Source organism: Tupaia chinensis, unplaced genomic scaffold (assembly GCF_000334495.1).
Source record: "Tupaia chinensis unplaced genomic scaffold, TupChi_1.0 Scaffold143757_1, whole genome shotgun sequence".
NCBI lineage: Eukaryota > Metazoa > Chordata > Mammalia > Scandentia > Tupaiidae > Tupaia > Tupaia belangeri.
The window spans coordinates 70,303-79,846 of record NW_006203606.1 but is presented as its reverse complement, the minus strand read 5'-3'; the positions used below and the strand labels follow the sequence as shown (position 1 = coordinate 79,846).

Sequence of the window (9,544 nt, the reverse complement as noted above, 5' to 3'; positions counted from 1 at the left end):
CAGAAAAATAGAGACAGACAGAGAGAGAGAAAGCGAGAAATCACCCCCCAGGGGGGATGGCCAAGCTGCAATCCCTTCTCAATCCCTTATTCTCCTCTCGGGATCTTGGGCACACATGCACACGCGCCCAGCGTGAGTTTAAGCCACCGCGGTTGACCACATGGGAGTCCAGCAACATAGTCATTACACTAACTGCTGGTCCCTTGAATGTCATTTTTGAAAGTCACATTAGGGTTTTACTTAAGGTGTTGGACTCGCACATGGCTGACCATAGTTCCAGTCCTGGACCTGGTGGCTTAAAAACAATGCCTGTGTGTGTATGCATGCTCAGAATCTCAGAAGGAGAATTGTGCAGGAGGGATTGTAGTGTGGTCATACCCTCTCAGGGATGATTTCTCTCTTTCTCTCTCTCTGATAAGCACACAATAAAATAAACAAAAACAAAAAAGTCACATTGGGGAGGGAACAGGTGGTGTGGTGGTTAAGAAACTGGATTCCCACGTGGCTGACGTTAGTTTGAGTCCCAGATCCAATGGCTTAAAAATCACACTAGGCATGTGTGCAAACATGCATGCATGCCCAAAATCCCAAGAGGAGAATTGTGGAGAAGGGAATGCAGTGGAGCCATTCCCCTGGGCAGGGGATCAGGTGGGGGATGACTGATTTCTCACTTTTTCTCTTTCTGTCTCTCTCTGGCTATCACACACACCCTATGGAAAACACTAAAAAAAAGAAAAAAAAGTCAGAATGGGCCAATCAAATGGCAGTGGTTAAGGTGGCTGGATCCCACGTGACCGCTGTGCAGTTGGAGACTTAGACCTGATGGTTTGAAAATCATACCAGGTGCTTAACTGTGAGTGCCCCAAATCCCAAAAGCAGAAATAGAAGAGCCCTGGGGTGTGGGGGTGATTTCTCACTTTCTCTCTGTTTTTCTTTTCTCTCTCTCGGTTTCTCTACAAGAAGCACACGTGCCCTATGGTGAAAAAAAAAAAATCATGAAAAAGAAGAAAAAATGTGTGGGAAGGCTATTCTCTTAGGAGAACTAAACTCAGTGTGAGCATTCTCGCTGTTCAGAAAACAATATATGAATTGATCTCAAAGTATTGATCTGTGTTTTTACTTAAAGGAACTGTTATACATATTTCTAATTAATTTCTACATTATTTCATAGAATACTATATTAAGCCCTATAGAAAGTTATTTAATCTGTTTTAGTATTGTGTTATCTTTTTTATTGTAGTATGAGAAATTCTGCAGTGCTTTTTTTCTCACATGAACTGGTTTTCTTTCATTTATTTATTTATATTTACATTTTTCCACTAACATTTACTTTACATATTAAAAATTTTGAGCTCATACTCCATAGCTCTTGACAGTTAATAAACAATTTTTAAAATTTCAAAATACTGAATTTTAAAGATAATGGTCAAAATATTTCTTATAATTTTATATTATTTTGTTTGTGACTTTTTAACAACAGAAACAGTATGGTTTTAGGGACCAGCAGTTAGCGTAATGGCTTTGTCACTGGACTCCCATGTAGTCGACCGTGGTTCGCATCCCGGACCCAGTGGCTTAAACTCAGGCTGGGCGCGTGGGAGTGCGGGCCCCAGGTCCTGAGCTACATTTTTCCACATTTACTTTACATATCAAAAAATTTTAACTCATACTCCATAGTTCTTGACAGTTAATAAGCAACTTTCAAAATTTTAAAATACTGAATTTTAAAGATAATGTTCAAAATATTTCTTATAATTTTGTATAATTTTGTTTGTGACTCTGTAACAACAGAAACAGTATGGTTTTAAATATTTTTTAGAAAATATTTACTGGTCAACTACTCTAATTGTTGAAAAGCAAATGCCCAGCCTACTAGTCACACATAAACCTTCTCAATTCAGTCCTGCTCAAGTATTCTGTGATATACCATCTGCTAGCAAAGATCAGTCTCTTTTTCTTCCTTTAAAGTCTTTCTCAAAATAATCCTCTGGTGTGATTGCTCTTTTGCAAACTCTAGTGATTACAAGGCTGGGCTGGAAAAGTCCAGGTTATTTTATGTTATAAATTCTTTTATCTATCTTCTCTAATCTCATATGAACTATTGTCCCTAAGAATAAACTTTCTCAAGACCACACTGTGTTCCATTAATGTTTGTTTCTCCAACAGCCATCTTGTACACAGCTAGCCCAAAGTAATCAATAAACATTTGTTAAGTGAGTTAATGTACAAATGAACATTTCTTTTCTTTCTTTTATTTTTTTAGTAGAGATTCCTGCTAAAGGGCACATGCACTTGGCAGAGAGACAGAGACAGAAAGTGAGAAATCACCCCCCCCCCGGGGGGATAGTGATGCCGCAGTCCCTTCCCCTTTATTGTCCTCTTGGGATTTTGGGCACACATGCACACGTGCCTGGAGTGAGTTTTAAGCTGCAGAGTCTGGAACTCAAACCGTGGTCAATTAAGAGAGAGTTCAATGATGAAATCATTATGCCTACTGCCAGTCCCCAAACGTGCATTTTTAATTGCTCCCAACTCATTATTTTATTCCACTGATTTTGTGGTCATTTTCCCCTAGTTCTCATCGGAGTACATATACGTCAACAAAATTTTTTTATTAAAATATTTTACTTTAAAAATGTGACTTGTAATCTATTTTTAAAAGCTTCTATTGGGTCATTGGGAAAGTCATGGTGCATTTTTGCATAGAAAAACATAAAAATGACTTTCCTGATGACCTAATATTTTAACATCTTATTCCTGTAGAGGACATGAACGTGAAGCAAAATTCGAAATTACTATAGGAACTGGAAGCATAAAGGAAGAGAAGTAGGCTAGTTTTTGTACCGAAGGAACTGAAAACTGAGGTGGCTTCTCCATGTGTACAGTTACAACTCACATAATGGTAACAACATAATAGCACGATGTCATATCCTCTCGAAAAGAAGTGGGGTTGTAATTTTATCAGCCCACTCCACATCAAGATGTAGACATCGCCCAATATATAGTTAGAAGTATTTTTTAAATAATTCTGGACATCAAGTTATCTCTCTCTATTCTTCAGCAAAACAATATATTATTGATTCTAGTGTGCTTTTTCAGTAACATATCTTTATACCTCTTTACTATTCTTTGAATTTTAGTGATTCTCGCTACTTAACAAGGCTTCTAATCTTGTGATAAATACTAACCAGCAATCTCAAGACCTTACTCATTTGTATTCCTTTTATTTTTGCTTGTTTCTCTCCACATTTGATTATATGTTTTCTAAGGGCGCCGTTGAAATCATTTGATATTGAACCATTTTTAAACCAGTGCTGACATTTTGAAAAGAAGATTATGTGGGCAAAACATAATGATTATAATTAAGTGACAGAGGAAATAATATGTCCATGAAAAGCTAAAAAGTGCAATGGAGGAGAGTGGGTAGATTGTAGAGACAAAAGCAACTCTGGTTGAAAACCGTATGTTTAACCATGGACCCTGCCCAGTCTAAATGCCCAAGTACCTTTGTTGAAGGAGAGAACTAGTAGAGGGGACTGTTGCAGATACATACTGCTTCTGTCTGCCAATGCTGTGTGCTTGATCAATGGTTGATACCTCAGAAGTAAGAAGCATCTGCTCAGGTCACAGACGTTCATTTGAAGGGGAAAAAAATCGGTTTGTGCCTCGTTATTGCTTTGACCAGGCTTTCAGCTGAGTTTGTTTGTTTATTTATTTACTTAATGTTTTCCATGAGTGAGAGAGAGAGAGACAGCACCCCAGAGAGGGTCTTGATGCCATATCCCTTAGCGGCTTTATCCAGCCTTGGATCATGAGCACATGCATGCTTGCCTGGCATATTCAGGGAGGTCTCAGGTCCCCCAGAACCTTCCCAAGTGGTCAGCCTCATAGAGTCATTGTGTTTGCTGCACCAGCATCTCACTCTTTTTGTTTATGAGTGATTGTTGCTTTTCTTTTCTTTTCTCTTTTCTTTTCTTTTCTTTTCTTTTTTTTAATGCTTCTTTTGCTGTGATTTGTGTAGGAGTGAGAGATAAACCAGGTTCAAGGAGAGGAGAGGCTCAGAGAGTCAGTGAATGACCATTTCCTTCTCACACTGACTGGGAGAAAATAAATAAGCTAGTAAATATGATAAAAATGAAGTTCCTAAGGCTTTTCAACGACAGAGAGTATGAAGTAAAGAGTGGGGGACACGGAGTCAGAGGAACTAGTCTGTGAATCCTGGCTCTATACCCTTTGTAATGTGCAATAACTTCCATTTCTTTGCCTTAACATTTGGAAATACATTTATAGGTTTGTGTTAGGATGAGATTAGACAACATATGTAAAGTTTCCACACTGGGAAAGATATGTGCATCTGTGTATGACACAAACATTTATGTATATATAAAATCTGTGCATTTTGATTTTAGTGTTTATTAAGTAGGGCGGGGAGGAAACCTTTGCAAGACAACAGTATATTAGTTTTCTCCAAGTTGAGCTACAGAGGACCCTCTGTACACTAAGTCTACTAAGTAATCTAATCGGAGGATCTCTTCAGAGAGATTCATTTTTTAAAGTTATTTTAAAGTTTATTTATTGTAGATGAGAGAGTGAAAATGAAAGAGAGAAGGGAGAGAGAGAGAGAGAGATGCAGAACCTTTGGCAGGCTTAGGCTTGTGATGCACAGTCCACCCCAGAATTCTCAGCCCGTTCTGGATCAGGGGCTCATGAGAGTGGTCTCTGGCCCTGAGCCAGCAGCTAGCAACTTCTCCGTATGGGTCAATCTCCCCGTGTGTCACATTTGACCCCTATGTCACTGTCTGGTCCTAAAGAAGACTGGTTTTTGAGAGTCAGGATTTGCCCTTTATAAATCTTTTTCTAAATATATTTTTCATCAAATATATATTAACATTAGTATTACATGTGTAAAATAAAGTCATCCATACTAGATTCCAAAGTGTTTTAGTAAACATTTTGTGAATCACACCTCGCTTCAAAATGTCAGGAGGTTTTCAGTGCATTTTATTTTAACAATTGTACTTTTACAAGGATAAAAGAGATGGAATAGGCAGATTTTATTTTTAGAGAATTTAATTTAAGATCTCGCCACACATTGGGATTAGTCTATAAATCCAAAGGCTCTGAGAATTTCTGAAATTGATCTTCGAAGGAAGGAAATGAATTAATAAAAATTCCCTGTTGAATCTTATTTCTGAATATATTGTTAAAGGAGTCATTTTAAGTACATTTGGTTTGAATAAGACTATTATCAAATTTTAATAGGGAATTCTAATTCTCTTATCTTTAGGTTATGCTCAGTCTCTTTCTCATGTGGTTTATCGTATTTTTGGTACTTAACATTATCCTTCTTTTCTTCATTTTCTTGTACGATAGAGTGGCCTATTAAATAAAATACCTTCTACTTAAAGTTGTATCCTCTAATATTTAAGGTAAGCTGCCAGGTTGGGACTTGAACCTTAGTCAGTCATGTGGGAATCTAGTGCCCTTAACCACCATGCCACCTGCTAGCCCAAAAACTGATTTTCTCTTTTAAAAGTCATAATAGTTGTGACTACTCACAAGTAATTTGACCTGCCACAAAGTTGTTTGTTATCATAAAGCTGTCTAAGAAGCAGATATATGGTAACTTTCAAAGATATATAATTCTCGTTAGAATTCCTTCCCTATATTTACATTTGAATATATATAAGCCTTTCCAGGAAATGAATAGAGTATCACACAGACTAATGGAACCCCATTTTAAGATGTGATTGTTTGAGGTATACTCTCTTACCCTTCTTTCTTTCTCTAGTCAGGTCTCATGTGTACACTCTAAACTGGGGCTGCATTTGTGTTTGTTTGTTTTTAAGCTGATGTGTTTCATGAGCAAGAGAGGCGGAGAGAGAGAGAGAGAGAGAGAGAGAGAGAGAGCGAGAGAGAGAGAGAGAGAGACAGCACCTCAACAGGATTTGATGCCGTGGTTTATTCCCAGCTTCAGTCACTCCTGGATCATGTTTACATGTGTGCCCAGTGTACTCAGGGAGATCTCCAAATGTGAACCTGGAACCTTCCCATGTGGGTTAACTTCAGAGGGGGAGCATTTTACTGCTGCACCACTATCCAGACCCCATAATTAAAAATAAAATATTGTAGAAAGATTTATTTTAGAGATGTTTCGAATACAAATTCTTGGTGCCTACAGCTAAAATTGCCAATTATCTAAAAACTTTATTTGTTAACAATAACGAGTAAGGTGTTACAGAATCATGGAGAGGCTGATTCATCTTATGTTTGCTTTTAAGAGTATAGTTGGCCAGCAGTTGGCGTAATGGCTATGTCGCTGGACTCCCATGTAGTTGACCACAGTTTGAGTTCCGGACCTGGTGGCTTAAACTTACGCTGGCCATGTGTGCATGCATGCCAAAGATCCCGAGAGGAGAATGGAGAAGAGATTGTTGTGTGGCCATCCCTCCGGGGGGGGTGTGTGTGTGTGATTTCTCGCTTTCTGTCTCTCTGTCTCAGGCGAGTGCACGTGCCATATAGCAAAAACCTCTCTAAAAAAAGAGTATAGTAAAGCAGATAGTACAGGGGTTTAAAAGCATGAACTTTGAGAGGAATTAGTCCTAAGTTTATGTCCTATTTCTTCTGTCTACTGAAGGTAATTGTCAAACCTCTGCAACTCTCATCATCAATATATGCAAAAGGAAGAAAACAATAGTCTCTTTCTGATAAGGATATTTTGAAGAATAAATGGAATAACGCACTTCTTTCAAATAAAGATAGTTTTAAGAATAAATGGAGTAATGCACTTAAACATTAACAGTGTCTGGCTCATTAACTCTTAGCACATTCTAGTTGTTACAGCTTCATTAGTATCATACATAAAAGGAAATATACTGAAAATGTTTGTGTCTGAGTATGTAGACAACAGTATTTGGATTATAATAAATGCCAAGAATAGAGCTGTTTTCAAACTTGTTCATACCTTCCCTAGGATTGGGCAACTATTATATAGCTCTGTTTATATTTCAAATATCGTTATTATGATACAAAAGCAAATTAAAGTCATATTTGTTCCAATGAAGTTGGAATAGATAAGGCATGATTAACAAAAATTTGGTAGCAATATTGAGGTTCAATCAGTATTGACTAGGATTTTCATCTGAAATACTACTCTTGATAAAAATTATTTTAAGTCATCTTGTGGGATCTGGTTTCTCTTCAGCTTCACAGTACCGTTGTACCATAGAGCTGGCCCAATACTGTGCCTTATTTTTTTCATTTTTAATTTTTTAGGTTTTTACTGTAGGGTGTGCATGCTCATCAGAGAGTCAGAGACAGAGGGAAAGTGAGAAATGCCCCCCGCCCCCCCCCGCAGGGATATGGCCATGGTGCAATCTCTTCTCTTCCATTCTCCTCCTAGGATTTTAGGCACACATGCAAATGCACTTGGTGTAATTTTCAAGCCACTAGGTCTGGGACTTGAACTATGATTAGCCATGTGAGATTCCAGTGCCTTAGCTACAACACTACCTGCTGGCCCCAGTACTGTGCCTTATTAATGATAAATAATCTAATTTATTTAGTGATAGTAAGAATAATGAATTTGTTAATATTTTTTTTACCTCTTATCCATCTATAAATGTATATTTTCTAAATGTATCAATAATTTTGTACTGTTATTCAGATATGTTGGATGACTTTATTTTTTAAAGAGTTATTTAATTTTGGAGCCAGCAGGTGGCGCGATGGTTAAAGGCACTGGACACCCACATGAATGACTGTGGTTCAAGTCCTGGACCTGGAGGCTTGTTTTCTCTCTTGCTCTCTCTTGCTCTTACTCTGTCCCTCACTGGTCAAATTAAAATATAAATAAATGAATAAATAAAGTTAAATAAAAATAATTATCTTTAAAAAAGAATTAATTTTATTTATTTATTATTACTATTGTTATATTATTTTACAATTTGTTATAGGGCACATGAGCTTACCAGAGAGAGAGGGAAAGTGAGAAAACAAGTCACCAGATCTGAGACTCAAACTACCATCAGCCACGTGGGGGTCCAGTGTCTTAACCAATCTGCCTGTTGCATTTCATTTTAAAGAGTAATGATATATGGATATATTAGGATCTAATATGCTGCAATTTCTGGAATTTTTCTCTTCAGTGTCTGTATTTATGCTGAAAGTCCAGGTGAATGACATCATCAGCCGTCAGTACTTGAGCCAAGCAGTTGTGGAAGTGTTTGTGAACTACACGAAGACAAATTCCATAGTAACTAAAAGCAATGGAGCAGTGTTGATAAAAGTACCCTATAAATTGGGACTCAGCTTAACTATTATTGCATACAAAGATGGCTATGTGTTGACCCCTCTGCCTTGGAAGACTGGAAGGATGCCAAGTAAGTTCTTAAATAGTGTTTCGTATTTAGCAAATGTAAATGATGTCCCCCTTTGTTTTGGGGATATTTTGTCTGGCAAACTGAAAATGAGAATGAGTAAGTGAAATCAACATAAAGAGAAGAGAAGGGAGTGTCATTTTAAGAAAATATTATCTTGGTTTGTTTAGGCTGTTAAAACAAAAATACCATACACCAGATAGCTTATAGACAGCAGAAACGTATTTCTCACAATTCTGGAGGCCAAGATCCAAGTGTCAACAGCTTTGGTGTCTAGTGAGAGCGCCCAAGTTCTGATTTGTGGATGGTGTCTTTTTGCTGTGTCATTATGTGGTGGAAGGTGCCAGCAAGTTTCCTTACTTATTTTAGGAGGGCATTAATCCCATTCATGGGGGCTGTGACCTCTTGACCTAATTACTCTCCAAAGACCCTGCCTCTTAGTACTGTCATCTTGATGGTTAGCAAGTTAACACATGAAGTTGTTTTTGGAAGATAAACATTGAGAACATAATAATCATGAAGGCACTTTTACTTCTAACGAAATATGTGTTCCTAGGCCAGCCCCACAGCCTAAGTGGTTAGGAGAGCTTGATCCTGAACGGCTAACCATGGACAGAATCCAGCCCTGGTGGCATTGAAAGACACGTCGGGTGCATGTGCATGCATGCCCTGAATCTCAACAGGATGGAGAAACGGAGGAGAGGGGATCGTGGCATGACCACATTTCACTGGGATATTCTCTTCTCCCACTTTCTTTCTCTCTCTGACAAATGCACACGCTCCTTGCAATTAAAAAAAAAAAATACATGTTGTTATATACCAGCAATTGCAACCACTTAGAAAAACTAATGAAAAGAAATGTCTTTTAGAACAACAAGAACAAACAACATATGCAGGAAACCTACTAAAAAAAAGGTGAAACAAACATCGTGTGTGAGAAAACTAAAACTATCAAATGTTATTATCAGACCTAAAAAAATCCAAATAAACTAAAACCCTGGAAAACCATATTTCTTAGGAATTCTGAATACTATGAAACATTTTGGTTCTTCTCAAAATAATTTGTAGATTACATTTTTTTAAAAAAAACCTTAGGCTTCTTTATCCTTTTTTCTTTTCTTTTTTTTTTTTTGAGAGGTTTTCATGCGTGTGCACTCGCCCGAACG

At 37.6% G+C, this 9,544-nt stretch overlaps 1 protein-coding gene across 1 annotated transcript in view; it reads left to right on the top strand.

Moving 5' to 3' along the window:
* The window catches only part of FAM171B (family with sequence similarity 171 member B), an 81,352-nt gene that overhangs the window by 46,748 nt on the left and 25,060 nt on the right, over positions 1-9,544 (top strand). Inside the window, 1 exon segment of the mRNA XM_006164904.1 lies at positions 8,148-8,381. Within this exon segment, the coding sequence (XP_006164966.1) occupies positions 8,148-8,381 (234 nt within the window).